The 16,897-nt window shown below is 42.1% G+C and overlaps 1 protein-coding gene across 1 annotated transcript in view; it reads left to right on the top strand.

Moving 5' to 3' along the window:
* The window catches only part of AATF (apoptosis antagonizing transcription factor), a 108,450-nt gene that overhangs the window by 63,737 nt on the left and 27,816 nt on the right, over window positions 1-16,897 (top strand). Inside the window, exons 9-10 of the mRNA XM_040244116.1 lie at window positions 7,519-7,586; window positions 9,514-9,594. Coding sequence (XP_040100050.1) covers window positions 7,519-7,586; window positions 9,514-9,594 — 149 coding nt within the window. The remainder of the gene's footprint in view (window positions 1-7,518; window positions 7,587-9,513; window positions 9,595-16,897) is intronic.

The following is a 16,897-nucleotide window of genomic DNA, read 5'->3' as shown; positions in this document are numbered from 1 at the left end:
TACCTGGAGCCAGACATCCTGGAATGTGAAGTCAAGTGGGCCTTAGAAAGCATCCCTACGAACAAAGCTAGTGGAGGTGATGGAATTCCAGTTGAGCTCTTTCAAATCCTGAAAGATGATGCTGTGAAAGTGCTGCATTCAGTATGCCAGCATATTTGGAAAACTCAGCAGTGGCCACACGACTGGAAAAGGTCAGTGTCAGTTTTTATTCCAATCCCAAAGAAAGACAGTGCCAAAGAATGCTCAAACTACCGCACAGTTGCACTCATCTAACACGCTAGTAAAGCAATGCTCAAAATTCTCCAAGCCAGGCTTTAGCAATATGTGAACCATGAACTTCCAGATGTTCAGTCTGGTTTTAGAAAAGGCAGAGGAACCAGAGATCAAATTGCCAACATCTGCTGGATCATGGAAAAAGCAAGAGAGTTCCAGAAAAACATCTATTTTTGCTTTATTGACTATGCCAAAGCCTGTGACTGTGTGGATCACAATAAACTGTGGAAAATTCTGAGAGAGATGGGAATACCAGACCACCTGACCTGCCTCTTGAGAAGCCTATATGCAGGTCAGGAAGCAACAGTTAGAACTGGACATGGAACAACAGACTGCTTCCAGATAGGAAAAGGAGTAGGTCAAGGCTATATATTGTCACCTTGCTTATTTAACTTATATGCAGAATACATCATGAGAAATGTTGGGCTGGAAGAAGCACAAGCTGGAATCAAGATTTCCGGGAAAAATATCAATAACCTCAGATATGCAGATGACACCACACTTATGGCAAAAAGTGAAGAACTAAAAAGCCTCTTGATGAAAGTGAAAGAGGAGAGTGAAAAAGTTGGCTTAAAGCTCAACATTAAGAAAACTAAGATTATGGCAGCTGGTCCCATCACTTCCTGGCAAATAGATGTGGAAACAGTGTCAGACTTTATTTTTCTGGGCTCCAAAATCACTGCAGATGGTGACTTCAGCCATGAAATTAAAAGACGCTTACTCCGTGGAAGGAAAGTTATGACCAACCTAGATAGCATATTAAAAAGCAGAGACATTACTTTGCCAACAAAGGTCTGTCTAGTCAAGGCTACGGTTTTTCCAGTGGTCATGTATGCATGTGAGAGTTGGACTGTGAAGAAACCTGAGTGCCAAAGAATTGATGCTTTTGAACTGTGGTGTTGGAAAAGACTCTTGAGAGTCCCTTGGACTGCAAGGAGATCCAACCAGTCCATTCTGAAGGAGATCAGCCCTGGGTGTTCTTTGGAAGGAATGATGCTGAAGCTGAAACTCCAGTATTTTGGCCACCTCATGTGAAGAGTTGACTCATTGGAAAAGACCCTGATGCTGGGAGGGATTGGGGGCAGGAGGAGAAGGGGATGACAGAGGGTGAGATGGCTGGATGGCATCACCGACTCAATGAATGTGAGTCTGAGTGAACTCCGGGAGATGGTGATGGACAGGGAGGCCTGGTGTGCTGCGATTCATGGGGTCGCAAAGAGTCGGACACGACTGAGCAACTGAACTGAACTGATTACACGGTATGATTCCTTTTGTTTAAAAACAAAAGGAGTGTCTGTGTGTGTGTGTGTGATAAAGTAAATAAATATTTGAGATTTTCTGCCAGAAACAATTCCCCCACTCTGTGCATGTATGTATTTATTGTGCTCCTTCAGTGGGCCAGTGGACAGGATAGAGTGGTGAGCACAGTTACATTTTCTGCTTTCTGTGAAGCAGACAGTCGGCTAGTGGAGGAAATAGACATTAATCATGTATCCCACTAATAAAATATAAATTAAATACATCGGGAACATCATATGAATGTGTATGGAGGGCTGCTGTTAAGAGAGGCTTTCCTGAGGAAGGAGGTAATTGAGCTGAGATTTAGCAAGGAGGTAGAGAAGGTGACGCAGTGGTCAATAATCTGCCTGCCAGTGTAGGAGATGCAAGAGACGTGGGTTTGATCCCTGGGTCCGAAGATCCCCTGGAGGAGGGTATGGCAACCCACTGCAGTATTCTTGCCTGGAGAATTCCATGGACAGAGAAGCCTCGTGGGCTACAGTCCGTGGGGTCACGAAAGAGTCGGACACGACTGAGCACACACACAGAGGGTGTGATGTAAGCCAGTTAGTGGTTAGGGAAGCATGTTCAGGCAGTGCAGGTGCAAAAGAGGGTTCCAAAGACATCTCCTGTCTTTGTCCTTCTGACCACATGCTCTCATTTTACTGAAGCACAACTTCCTGTGAAAGAGCCTGTGGAAGGTAAATTATTGAGTCCTTGCCTGTGTGAAATGCTTTATGAACTCTCATCCTTGGTTAGTGCTTTGGCTATGTATGGAACTTGAGGTTGAAAGTCATTTTCCTCAGCATTTTGAAGGTTTTGCTCTGCTGTCCTCTGACATCTGTTATTGCTATTGAGATGTCTAATCTCATTAAGATTTATGTTCCTTAATGTTTCGGGTGACTGTATAATTCATTGTTAAGACTGGGACCCTTGAGGTGCTAGCCTGAAGAAATAGCAGGACGGGAGACTTTAGCCAGGACTCTGTGGTAGATGGGGCCATATAGTCACCCTCTTTACATGTGACCTATCTTTCCTCTCACCTTTTAGGATCTTTTCTTTGCTTCTAGAGTTCCACATTTCATGACGATGTGTCTTATAAAAGGTTCTTTTTCCTTCATTGCACTAGGTTGCATTGGGTGGTGGTGATTAGTTCATTCCCGTCCTTCGATTTGGGGAGGTTTTCATAATTATTTCTTTAATAATTTTCTCCCAGCCTTTGTTAGGTAGGTGTTTAACTTCCTGGATTATCCTCTAAGTTATTTTCTTCTTTCCCAAATAATCAAGGGATATCTGTTTGCTGAGAGATTTTTGTACATTTGTCTTCCAGTTCTATTGAAGATGTTAAACGTTTCTTGTGTTCAGTTTCTCATGTTACTCTTCTCATAGCACCCCATTCTTGTGGAAGTGTGTTTTCTCTCACTTCTCTGAGGGTGTCCTTAGAGGAGGAGGAGGAGCTGTGAGTTCTTTCTCTTTTCTCTCTTTCGTCTCTGTGTGTCTTGTTTGCTCCTTGCATTGCTTTCTTGAGTCGCTTTTTTTCCTGTTTGCTTTGGTCTCTCTCTGAAGCTTTCCTCAGATGCTGGTGATCCTTAGCTGTTGCTTCATGTTTCAGAGTACAGCATTCTAAAGTATCTGAGACCTGGGTGCAGCTTTCTGTCTCCTTTGTATGTAATTTTGCTGAGGACTAACCTCTTGGTTCTCAGAGCTTGGAAATCTTCTTTTCTGGGAAGCTGGGGGATGACCATGCAGTTTTTCCAGAAAACACTCGCCTGCTCTCCTGCCTAGGAATTTGTCACGTGGCGACAGTGTCCTGGGCACAGGGTGGGGAAGGAGACAGAAGGTCCCAGATGTCAGCCTTCTGTGCCTTGTATCTCTCAGTTTGGAGCTTCTGTGGCTTGTTTTTCCGGAGAATCGAGCCTCCTTCCCCCCACCCCCCTCCCCGGGGGGGGAAGTCGCTAGGCCGTGTGAACACTCCAGAAGGCCCCGTGGTTCTGCCCCCGCCCTTCTTTAGGGGAGCCACCCTCTGAGCTCCTCCTGCTCACAGGCTCCTTCCTTGGGCGTGATTAGCTCACCTTCATTGCCTGTGGGCCCTCGGGCAATAACTTCCTTTTTGCTCTTCATCTCCTGACTGTCTTAGAAATTTCGTGAAAATCTACTCTTACTAGTTCTCCCTTTCCTCTTTTTTTCTTGTGGGTTAATACATCTTTTTATTTTGTCCTCCTCTACTGTCTCTTGGAGGAGTTGAGAAGGGAGACGAGATAAACCAATGTGTTCAGCCTGCCATTTTAAACTGATTCCAGCATGACTTTTTCCAGGCAGACTATGATAACTGCTGGTTAGATGCTGATAGTACTGTCAGTGCCATTCCTCGCATATGTGGTTATGGGTCACATAGGTTTTTGTGGGTTCACTGGGGAACCCACCCATATGTATGATTTCCCCCTAGAACTAGAGAATTGTTTTTGAATTGACTCTCTGGAGGAATTATAACAGACTAGAACAAAAATGTTTCACATACCTCTCCATTTTCCGGATCACATAGAAAATTACAGATACTGTATCATTATTGTCGAAATAAAAACCTCTGGTAATTACCTGAATTTTAATGGAAAAGTTTGTTCATAAGTGAAACCATAAAAATTGAACTAAGAAGCAAAGCTAAATTCTTCCATCAGTATCCCTAAAACTTCATTTTTCAACATCTTTTTGGAAAGCTGCTGCTGCTGCTAAGTCGCTTCAGTCGTGTCCGACTCTCTGCGACCCCATAGACGGCAGCCCACCAGGTTCTCCCATCCCTGGAATTCTCCAGGCAGGAACACTGGAGTGGGTTGCCATTTCCTTCTCCGATGCATGAAAGTGAAAAGTGAAAGTGAAGTCGCTCAGTCGTGTCTGACTTCGCAACCCCATGGACTACATACAGCCTACCAGGCTCCTCCATCCATGGGATTTTCCAGGCAAGAGTACTGGAGTGGGGTGCCATTGTATTCCTAATTAAATTTAAGCCTAGTGTTAGTGAGAGCTGTGGGAAATGGCAATAGCCAGAAGAGTTTATTTACCTGTATTTTCTTGCTGCTTTCTTGTTCCTGTCTTGCATACAACACGGTCTTCTCACACTGAATGAATTCTTTGGGATGCATGGATAACCTAGACTCAGCCAGACAGACCAATAAAACTCTCTTCCTAACCACAAGTGACTAAGAATAGCTGTGTAAAGCACCAAGGTAATGAAAATGCAACCCAGAATGTGTAAAGTGCACAGGGTGCTTGGGAGTATATGCTGCACCAGCTTGGTGTTGGAATCGCAGTGACCACTGTACGTGTCACACCCCCTCTTGCGGGCGTGGGGCTCCTGTTTCCAGCCGTCCCCATTGTGCTGGGGGAGCTTTCCCCAAGCTCCCAGTAGCTGTCATGGCCCCAGTCTCAAGGGATCGGAAACTGTTAGGAAAACCAGGTGGCTGTTCTCTCTTACATGGCTGGAACAAGGTAAGGGAAATGAGATGTTGTCATTCCATTATTTATCTTCCTTCCTTTAAAAAAAATTATTTATTTTTAATAGATTGATGATTGCTTTGCAATATTGGTTTGATTTCTGTCATACATCAACGTGAATTAGCCATAGGTATACATATGTCCCTTCCCTCTTGAATCTCTCTCCCACCTCTCGCCCATTCCCACCCCTCTAGGTTATTATCCCACTGGGGCTTCCCTGGTGGCTCAGATGGTGAAGAATCTGCCTGCAGTGCAGGAGACCCGGGTTCGGTCCCTGGGTCGGGAAGATCCCCTGGAGAAGGGAATGGCAACCCACTCCAGTGTTCTTGCCGCGAGAATCCCATGGACAGAGGACCCTGGTGGGCTACCGTCCATGGGGTCACGAAGAGTCGGACAGGACTGAGCAACTAGCACAGAGTGAGTTCCCTGAGTCATACAGCAAATCCCCATTGGCTATCTATTTACATATGTACATTCATCCACGCCACTCTCCCTCTTCTCCTCACCCTTGTCCATAACTCTGTTCTCTGCGTCTCCATTGCTGTTCTGCAAACAGATTCATCAGTATGTTTTCCTTCCTTTTTCTTCTTCTTTCTTTAAAAAAATTTTTTTGTTAACCTGTCTTCCCTCTGCCTTCGCAACCTTGCTTTTGACAGGATGTTGACTAGGAACCAGAGCCCATTTTGGCTTAGCCTTAAGGGCAGGTGTTTACAGAGTAGCAGTGTTACACGGGGTTCCTATGTCGAACGTCTGTGTAACACTGGATTTGGATCTTGTATTTAGCTGCCAGAAGTGACTGTGATGAAGTAGGGGAGATAAACTGATAGATTGGCTGCCAGAAAGATGTTGGGAGTCAATCAGATAAACAGGGCAGAGAAATAGCTTGCTGTTTTCCAGTGATAATAAAACAGAGGCCTCCGGTCCCCACATTTTTAAACATAATTGCCACAGTAATAATGTCTAAAATAAGCAAATGAAAAAACAGCACAGGGGGTTTTTTTATTTGCAATTGAGATTGCCTTTTCCCTTTTGCAATAAAGATTCATCCTATATTATGGAAATGAATATTTTTACAAATTTGTTTTCCTTCTCCCAGTGCCCGCTTATATAAGCAAATGACAATTAGAGAGTGAACTGCTTTTGTAGGAATTTATCCCTTCTTTATTCCCATCAGACTTCGACTATTTAACTTGGTGAACTATATATATGTTGCTTCTGTGCCTTACCTACAAAATAATTACTTACGTTTGTGAAGAAACAAGTTTTAAAGTCAAACCTATATTCTTGACTGGTGACAAGCCAGAAGGGGTTTATTTTCAGGATTTCTTTCAGAAGATTTTTGGAATTTTAATCTCTGTTGCTATTTCCCTGCCCATAGTGCTTGTGTAGGAGAGATGATAATCTAGCTTTATTATTATAAATTAAAATTCTCCTCCTTTAATGTCTAACTTTTAAATCTATTGCTTCTCCTGGCCAAGACTTTTTAAGATCCAATGCACATTCTTCAGTGTGTGAGAGCTAGAGAAGTAGATGTAGCTTGCCCGTAGGGACTAACCAGGGTTAAGAGGAGAGCTGGAGAGTGGTTTAGTTCCCATGGGGTTAGTTGTGTGCAATGAGAGACTGGCTCTCTGGGTTGTGTTCAGAGTACAACTTTCTTTAGGTTCCCTCTTAAAATTACTATGACTGTAAATGCGTTGGTATCATATATGGTTGGGCTTCCCAGGAGGCTGAGTGGTACAGAATCTGCCTGCAGTACAGGAAATGCAGGGTTGATCCTGGGTCGGGAAGATCCCCTCGAGTATTCAGATCCAGTATTCCTTACCTGGAAAATCCAATGGACAGAAGAGCCTGACGGGCTACAGTCTGTGGGGTCGCAAGAGTCAGATCTGACTTAGCAACTGAGCTGCATTGCAGACTGCATGGTTAAAACATTTATTCGTAAGCATGGTAGAGTATTAGGTATGGAAGGCAAGAGCAGAAAGTCCACAGTTCTAATTATATCCAGTAAAGGCTTTTTGCCTAAAGAAGACCGTCCTGACTGCTGGGGTTATAGGTCAGAAGTTAACCATGTACCATCTTGTGGGTGAGAAGCCGATGCATTTTCCTTTTCACCACCGAGCCCTTCCCACCTGACCTTTTAAAGATTCTCCATTGATATCAACGAGGAGGACAAGACTAATCATAAAAACAACAAAAGGGGATGTTGCATAGTCATTGATCCGTTTGAGATGAACTGCAGGACAATAAGTCTTCCAAATGGACTTCTGCTCTCAGTTATTGCGATAGCCACCTTTTTAAAGATATATAAATATGAAAGGGTTAATGGGAATTTGGTCATGCTTTTGCCACTGGGTTGTCCCTTATTGATTTTAGTTTCAGAGCTGTCACTGTGCCATTCAGAATTCCTCCCGTGCCCTTTTAAAGTCAGTTGGTGCTGGGAGATGATAAATAAGTCACCTGCTTTCCTTTCTTCCCTAGCTCCTCCGAGAACTCATAGAACGGAAGACCAGCTCCTTGGACCCCAATGATCAGGTGGCCATGGGAAGGTAATTTGGATATGGCTTTCTGTTCATATAGGCAGCCTGTGTAAGAGTTTCTCCATCTGAGTCCCCTTAATTCTACTTCCAAGGCAACGACTGTTTCTATAATTAGGAAAGCTGGGAGTTCCTCGGTGGCCTAGTGGTTAGGATTCCAGGCTTTTTCTGCCTTGGCCAGGGTTCAATTTCTGGTTGGGGAACTGAGATCCTGTAAGCTGTGTGATGTGGCCACCAAAAAAAAAGTTAAGCATGATAACAAGAGCTAGACAAAGTGATGGAAATTGTTTCCTCTACATTGCCATGACTTGAATGGCAATTTGATTAAGAGATTACCAAATACCTACCTGTAAAGTGTTTATTTTAGGGTTTGTTTCACAAAGTCTATTTTAAGCTCTTTGCATTGAAAGTAGATCTGTGTCAGTCTCTGATCAGTGGATAAAAATGTGTGCTCTCAGCTGTCAGGACCTGGCACTGGGCACAACCTGTTTCTCGGTCTGTGAGTCTGCTCTCATTTAGACCTCTGCCCCTTCAGTGAAAGCTGCCGCACAATTAGATGTAGAACTCGGCAGCATTGCCCAGATGTCAGGGTAGGATGGAACACAGTGAAGGAAGACCCTTTTGCGTATGCTTCATCCTGTGGTTGGAAAACAAAAAGGACATTTAAAGTGCTACCTAATGAATAGTGTACATTTAAATAGCCATGAGCCGTAACTTGCAAGAGCATAAATGGAAACCAAAGCTGCAGGTGTCAGAATGGGATTCTGGGGAAGAGCAGCATTCTGAGAGATCACAAGGAAAAATTTGTGATGATGAAATAATTTTATGTGAGTAAAACCTTTGAATTTTAGGATAGGATGTTAATATTTTATATATCACTGGAATGCTATAGAGAGCTGTTCACTATAAATTTAATGTGATCGAGCAAATTGCATTTAAGTGGTGATTATATTGTACATCTATCTGACTTTACAATAAAATAGATTATGGTAATTAAGATTATATTAAGATTACAGTAATTGGATTTCCCTAGATTTTTTTTTATGATGTTGAACTTTCATTTGAGTCAGGTAAGATGACCAGCTGCTGCTGTTTCTCCGTCGCCCCCCCCCCCCCATTTTGTTCGTATAAGCAATTTATGAAGATTTTCTTAGCCCAGTATCCTTTATTTGAAAAACGAATTTCTTTTCATTTAAAATGACTTGCTGAATATATGACTCTTGTTTGGATCTTGATTCAAACAAACTAACTGTAAAATTGAGACAATCTGGAAAATTCAATGACTGACTGAATATTTGGTAGTTAACTTTTTTTTGGTGTGACAGTGGTATTGAGATTATTTGGGGGCTCCTGGTATCAAGATTATTTTGGAGGGGGAGGGGAAAGCCCTTTACCTTTCAGCAACACATTCTGAAATAATGTAGCTGAAATGAAAATTAAATAAAATGACTATAAAATTAGTCTCAATAGCAGATAATTCTTAACACTTAGAAAAAATGGAAAGCACAAGGAAAAGCAGCTGGGTATTGACAATGGGAAGATTAGATTTAAAGAATTCACATGTTCAAACCAAACAGCAGGTGCAATATTAGTCATAGAATAGGCTGTGCAACTAAACATCAACAGCAAACCCAAGCAGCTACACCCAGTTTGATGGGTTTCCCTGCAGACTGGTAGATTTAGTGCTTGGCACAGTAACTCCACGTACTAAGGAGCATTGTTCACCAAATCTGCTGGAGAATTTCCCAGCTGCCATTTGTTTTTTTACCATTGCACAAATCCTCTTCAATCGATTAGTCGCTTGGCCCCAGTCTGTCTTGAGCTTGGTGTACGTTGAATGATTTCCTTATGCAGTGTTGTTAGTGAGAAAAATTCTGATTTGTCAACACGTGTAACTATTTCTGTTGATGATGCATAATATCACTTGTGAATTTCCCAGGCAATGGCTTGCAATCCAGAAGCTACGAAGCAAAATCCACAAGAAAGTAGATAGAAAAGCCAGCAAAGGAAGGAAACTTCGGTGAGTTACTTTTTAGAACAAATGTTAACATTGTGTGTTGTTACTTCTTTTGGATGTTGGCTATGACATTTTTTTCTATTCTTATGATTCTGTTTTTAAGGAGCAGAAAAATCACTAGAGCAATATTTGAGACTTTTTTGAGATTCAATTTTTCTTACTCCGAAATGGAAAGCGTTAGTTACTTTTTGTGCTACTGCTGTGAATGAATAGGTTGAATAATATTTGTATTTCCCTGAAAGAGACATAATCGAAAAAGAAGACAAGAGAATTGAAATTGCCTTGGTTTTGAAAGGACTTCCCTGGTGGCTTAGACGGTAAAGCATCTGTCTACAATGCGGGAGACCCGGGTTCAAGCCCTGGGTTGGGAAGATCCCCTGGAGAAGGAAATGGCAATCCACTCCAGTACTATCGCCTGGAAAATCCCATGGACAGAGGAGCCTGGTAGGCTACAGTCTATGGGGTCGCAAAGAGTTGGACACGACTGAGCGACTTCACTTTCACTTTCACTTTAGTTTTGGAAAATGATTTCCTTATTACAATGTAAAAATTGTACTTTGGAGTCTTATTTAAGCAGAATTATATTGGTCCATTTTCATGATGCCATACATGTACCTACTATGCTAAAAAGATAAGAAATGAAGGCTTCCAGAGCTTGTTAACACTGTGCTTAAATGAGATGCGGAGTGGAACTTTCACGAGAATACAGAAACATACCTGAGTGGAGGAGAGCCCTCAAACCTGTGAGCCCTTGAAAGTCTTAAAAAGAATGGGAACAAAGAAGGAACCAGAGTAGAAGTGACATTGCTGTGCTTTCAGACTGAGATTCCTTGTAACTATTTTATATATTACATAATATCACTCACACAAGGCCTCAGTGTCGGAGAAACTACTTGTAATTCAAGTGCACATTGAAAACAAAATCTTAAACTCATTGTGTTAGGCCAGTTTTAAGCAGATAGCTAATCCCACATTTTTGTTAGAGCCTGCCTGTCATTAAAATTATTTCTGGACAAATGTGGATCTATCTCATTTTTAAGTATCTTCAGAGAAGCAGATTCCACTACTTTAATTAACCTGTTTTAGTATTTAACAGAACTCATGAGGAAATGCTTATTTTTCTTTAAGTTTGAAGAAGTGCAAAGCAGCTTTTCATTATCTTTTGACTGAAAGTCACTTTTCTTAAATCTCAGGTTAAATTGTTACAATTTGTTTAACCTTTTTCATGTGCTGAAGTTTCCAGACCTTTCTGCTTCTCCCCAGTTTGTTATCAATGTACCTACCAGTTAAGAGCATGAACTCAAGAGCCAGACTCCCTAAGTCTGAATCCTACCTTTGACACGAATTAGTAGGCACCAATTACTCTGAGCAACACCCTTAAACTCTCTGTTCTAGATGCTTCATCTGTAGAATGGGGGTGATAATAGTAACAGACTTGTAGGGTTGCTACGGGGGTTAAACGAGTACATGTATGTACTGCTTTTAGACTAGCACCGGGAACACAACATGGGGAAGGGCAGGGCAGCCTACTCCAGTGTTCTTGTTGGAGAATCCCATGGACAGTGGAGCCTGGCGGGCTGCAGTCCATGGGGCAACACAGAGTCGGACACAACTCAGCGACTAACACAGTACCACAACGGGGACATAGCAAGCACGATGTGTGTTTTTACCATTTTTCCTATCATTGTTACTGCTGTTATCCCAAGACTGCATCAGTCTCCTCCTGGGATGTTCGTTTACTTGCTCACTCACCTATGTGCCTCATTGGCACCTGTCTGTTCTGTACCCCCATCCCTGATAGGATTTAAAGAAGAATGTTACTACTAGTACTTTATAATTGATCAGGGTGAAAATACCTGTTCTTTAATTTTGAGATTAGACTTTTCTCCAATACTGCACTTTTAAAATTGTAACTTTGAAAAAGACATATACTCTATGTACGTTATCACTTTCATATGGAATCTAAGAAATAAAACTAATGTACACGACAAAACAGAAACAGGCTCACAGAGAGAACAAATTAGTGGCTACCAGTGGAGAGAAGGAGGGGTGAGATGGGGATATGGGGATTAAAAGACAAACTACTGTGTACAAAATAAAATGGCAGCAAGGATAAATTGAACAGCACAGGGAAATATAGCCATTATTTTATAATCACTTTAAATGGAGTATAATCTATAAAAATATTGAATCATAATGTTGTATATCTGGAACTAATACAATGTTGTAGATCAACTATACTTCTAGTTAATTAATTAATAGCTCTGTGGGGCTTTAAATGTTCTCTTGAGGGAGGAGCCCAGGATTTCAGTCAGGAGACTGACTCTGTCTGGCTGTATGATGTTGGTTGCTCTTTATTCTCTGAGCCTCACTTTACTCATTTAGTAAGTTGAAATACTAATCCCTGTGTGTGTGTGTGTGTGAGAGAGAGAGAGAGAGAGTCGTGTGCAACTCTCTGTGATCCCATGGACTGTAGCTCTCCAGGCTCCTCTGTCCATGGAATTCTCTAGGCAAGAATACTGAAGTGGGTCGCCATGCCCTTCTCCAGGGGATCGTCCTGATCCAAGGATCAAACCTGGGTTTCCCACATTGCAGGCTCTTTACTTACTGTCTGAGCCACCAAGGAAGCGTGATTTGGTTTGAGGGATGGATTTGATTCGAGGATGCAAATAATGTGTATATGTCTAGTACATAATAAACATTTGAAAGTGTTAGATTCTTTGATTTCTCTTGTGTTTACCTCTTGGCATTGCTGTTGCAAATATATGCTCTTCAAAAGAATTGAAAAGAGCAAAAGATGTCTTTTCTACATTACTGTGTTTTTGTGAGTTTTAAAGCTGCTAGGGCAAATATCTATAATCGTGTGTCCCTTGAGGGCAAGAATTGTGCTGATTTTTTTCAAGTTAATTCCAACCTTATTGCCTACTCTATGCCTCACAGACATGTTTTTGGATGATCGTGACAGTAAAATTAACCCGCTTATCAAGTAAGACTTTCTGTGAGATGCAACATTCACACTTGACACTGAGCAGACTAGGAAGAGAGCCCATGGAAAGGCCAAAAAGAATAATGTTTGCCAAAGCACAGGCTTGAGAACATCCCCGTCTGCTTTGGGAACCAAAGTTCATTTGTTTTGGCAGACTTGAAGTAAATATGAGGGAATAACAGGAGGTGAGACTATGTGAATAAGTGGGTGCTAAATCGTGGTCATGCTCGACATTTGGACTTTATTCTGTGGACTGTAGCAAGTCATTGAAAAACAAGGAAGCCTGAGCGCCTGTCAGAGATTGGAGCGGTGCATCACAGCTGGCTGCACTGTGGGGCCCTAGATCAGATCCTGGAAAGACAGAGGACAGTGGGACAAAAAAATGGGTGACATTGAATAAGGCCTGTGATTTAGGTAATGTACTGTACAGGTGTTAATTTCCTAATTTTGATACTTACGTTGGTGTAAGGTGTTAGCATTCGAGAAAGCTAGGTGAAGGTGAACATGAACTCTGCACTACTTCAGTAACTTCCCCATAAGTCTGCAGTTATAGCACAGCACAAGAAGTAAAAGGAAAAGTAATAAATAAGGTCACGTGCTTTGAACTGTGTTGCAGTTTCATCACCTGTATTCATCGAGGCTCTCTTTGTGACCATGACTGTGTGGGATGTGGTCAGAATCAGTGATGTTCATATATAGCAATAACGACAACTAATATTTATAAAACTCTCTGTCGGGCACTGCAGAGCAGTTTACATGCAGAAGTGGAAGAGACACATCCTCCAGTGCTAAAATGTTCAGGTTTGAAATCTGGCTCTTGCACTTACTGGCCTTGAGACCCCTTGGGCAAGTCACTTAACATCTCTCTGTGCTTCAGTTTCCTCATCTGTCAAGCCAGTGATAATAGAAGGCACATTCCATAGGACTGTCATGCAGATTGAAATTAGCTAACTCATGTAAAGTACTTAAGATAAGTGACTCACCCACTGTTACAGAGCTAGTAATCATGAACGTAGATTTAAGCTAATTGGTCTGATTCCAGAGTCCACTTCTAACCTGTGGCTCTTGAGTTGTTTCTCTGGCCAGGACTTACCAGGCACCGAAATGATATCTAGGCTACATTAGAACTCTGCTGTGAAGGTTTTAACAAAGGGCCTAGGCTAGATGAGAATAGGTTTAGTTGCTCAGTCGTGTCCAAGACTCTTGCAACCCCCATGGACTGTAGCCTATGAGGCTCCTCTGTCCATGGGATTCTCTAGGAAGACTACTGGAGTGGGTTGCCATTTCCTTCTCCAGGATAGATGAGAATACATGTTGTAAATAACTTCCTTCAAATTAGACCCCCAGAAGAGCTGGTTGGTGTGCCAGCTGTCATCACTGGTACTAGGTTCCACCATGGGCAGGCTTTGCTCTTTGTAGTTCAGTTCAATCGCTCAGTCATGTCCGATTCTTTGCGACCCCATGAATCACAGCACGCCAGGCCTCCCTGTCCATCACCAACTCCCGGAGTTCACTCAAACTCATGTCCATTGAGTCAGTGATGCCATCCAGCCATCTCATTGTCTGTCGTCCCCTTCTCCTCCTGCCCCCAGTCCCTCCCAGCATCAGGGTCTTTTCTAGTGAGTCAGCTCTTCGCATGAGGTGGCCAAAGTATTGGAGTTTCAGCCTCAGCATCATTCCTTCCAATGAACACCCAGGACTGATCTCCTTTAGGATGAACTGGTTGGACCTCCTTGCAGTCCAGGGGACTCTCAAGAGTCTTCTCCAACATCACAGTTCAAAAGTATCAATTCTTCGGTGCTCAGCTTTCTTCACAGCCCAACTCTCACATCTGTACGTGACCACTGGAAAAACCATAGCCTTGACTAGACGGACCTTTGTTGGCAAAGTAATATCTCTGCTTTTGAATATGCTGTCTAGGTTTGTCATAACTTTCCTTCCAAGGAGTAAGTATCTTTTAATTTCATGGCTGCAGTCACCATCTGCAGTGATTTTGGAGCCCCCCAAAATAAAGTCTGACCTGTTTCCACTGTTTCCCAATCTATTTTCCATGAAGTGATGGGACCAGATGCCATGATCTTCGTTTTCTGAATGTTGAGCTTTAAGCCAACTTTTCCACTCTCCTCTTTCAGTTTCATCAAGAGGCTTTTTCATTCCTCTTCACTTTCTGCCATAAGGGTGGTATGTTTGTGGTAGGGTTGGAGAAAAAAGAAATACCGTAGCAAAGGTGAACATTGCCTTGTGGAAACATTAATTTCAATGATAGCAGGTCAGTGGCGTCACCCTGGTCAGATTGGGTGTTAGCAGTTTGCTGGTTGGATGCTAGAAAATAACTTAAAAAAAAAAGAAATATGCTGGTTTTGGGAAATAATTATAATTATTAATTCCCAGTATTTTATTCAGCATTATTTGTAAGTGGATTTGATCCTGATTTAAGCAGAATCTTAATGTAAATGAATTAAACTCTCAGGCTTTTAATAATGAAATGTCATACTGTGTTTTGTGTTTGTCTGTTCTTCTGCAACAAAATTACATTTATCCCTTCTTAATATGGTTGGTAATTTTAATACTAAAACATGCATCCATCCTCAGCACTGAGGTGAGGTAAAAATGCATTGTATTAAATCATCTTTAATCTGATTACTACTTAAAAGCCTGTCCTTCACCATGCAGTTACTAGTTATTGAATATATTGTATTAAAGTGTAAAGGTATTCCACAGAGCAGTACCATCCAATAAAAAGTGCCTTTACATGTGTAATTTTTAAAATTTTCTTTTAATTGGAAGGTAATTGCTTTGCAGTGTTGTGTTGGTTTCTCCCGTGTATAGGATGAATCAGCTATCAGCATACCCATGATTATAATACCCCTTCCCACCCCGCCCCCCCAGGTCATCGCAGAGCTGCAGGCTGAACTCCTCTGATGTACAGGGGCTTTGCCTGGCTGTCTCTCTCACACCTTGTGATGCGTATGTGTTTGAGGGCTGCTCTCTCAATCTGTCCCACCCTCTCCTTCCCCGGCTGTGTCCATGAGCCCATTCTCTTTAAGTCTGGACTCTTAACTCCTGCCCTGCAAATAGATTCCTCAGTTACATGTGTAATTTTAAATGTTCTACTAGCCACAATTAAAAAGGGGGGAAAAGAAATAAGTGTACTTAAGTAATAATACATTTCATTTAGCCCAATATCTAGCTAATATTATTTTAACAATTTATTGTTTTAAAATTATTCGTGATATATTTTACATTTTTTCCATCTGAAATTTTCAAAATCTGGTGCACATTTCCAGTGTTCAGTAAGCCACATGTGGCCAGTGACTCCTGGATCAGACAACGCAACTATTGGGTATAGTTCATAGTCTTTGTCTAGACAGTGAATCAAACCTGTCTTTAGACATAGTCAAAAATAGTTTTCATTTTTTCAGATGAAAAATGAAGTTTGGTGAAAGGCTAAAAGACATTAAAGGGCTTCCCGGTGGCTCAGACGGTAAAGAATCTGCCTACAATGTGGGAGACGTGGGTTCGATCCCTGAGTTGGGAAGATCCCCTGGAGGAGGGCATGGCAACCTAAAACAGATAAGCAACAAGGTCCTACTGTATAGCACAGGGAACTGTATTCAGTACCCTGTGATAAACCATTATGGAAAGGTATATGAAAAAAAATGTGTGTGTCTCTGTATATGTGTGTGTGTGTATATATCAGTTCAGTTCAGTCACTCAGTCATGTCCAACTCTTTGCGACCCCATGGACTGCAGCATGCCAGGCTTCCCTACCCATTACCAACTCTGGTAGCTTGCTCAGACTCATGTCCATCCAGTCGGTGATGCCATCCAACCATCTCATCCTCTGTCATCCCCTTCTCCTGCTTTCAGTTTTCCCCAGCATCAGATCTTTTCCAATGAGTTGGCTCTTCGCATCAGGTGGCCAAAGTACTGGAGTTTCAGCCTCAGCATCAGTCCTTCCAGTGAATATTCAGGACTGATTTCCTTTGGTTTGATCTGATCTCCTTGCAGTCCAAGGACTCTCAAGAAAGAGTCTTTTCCAGCACCACAGTTCAAAAACATCAATTCTTTGGCGCTCAGCTTTCTTTATGGTCCAGCTCTCATATCCATACATGACTACTGCAAAAGCTATAGCTTTGACTTGACGGACCTTTGTCGGCAAAGTAATGTCTCTGCTTTTTAATATGCTGACTAGGTTGGTAGTAGCTTTTCTTTCAAGAAGCAAGCATCTTTTAATCTCATGGCTGCAGTCACCATCAGCAGTGATTATGGAGCCCAAGAAAATAAAGTCTGTCACTGTTTCCATTGTTTGCCCATCTA

Source organism: Oryx dammah, unplaced genomic scaffold (genome assembly GCF_014754425.2).
Source record: "Oryx dammah isolate SB20612 unplaced genomic scaffold, SCBI_Odam_1.1 HiC_scaffold_8, whole genome shotgun sequence".
NCBI lineage: Eukaryota > Metazoa > Chordata > Mammalia > Artiodactyla > Bovidae > Oryx > Oryx dammah.
This window is presented reverse-complemented; position numbering and strand designations above follow the sequence as displayed.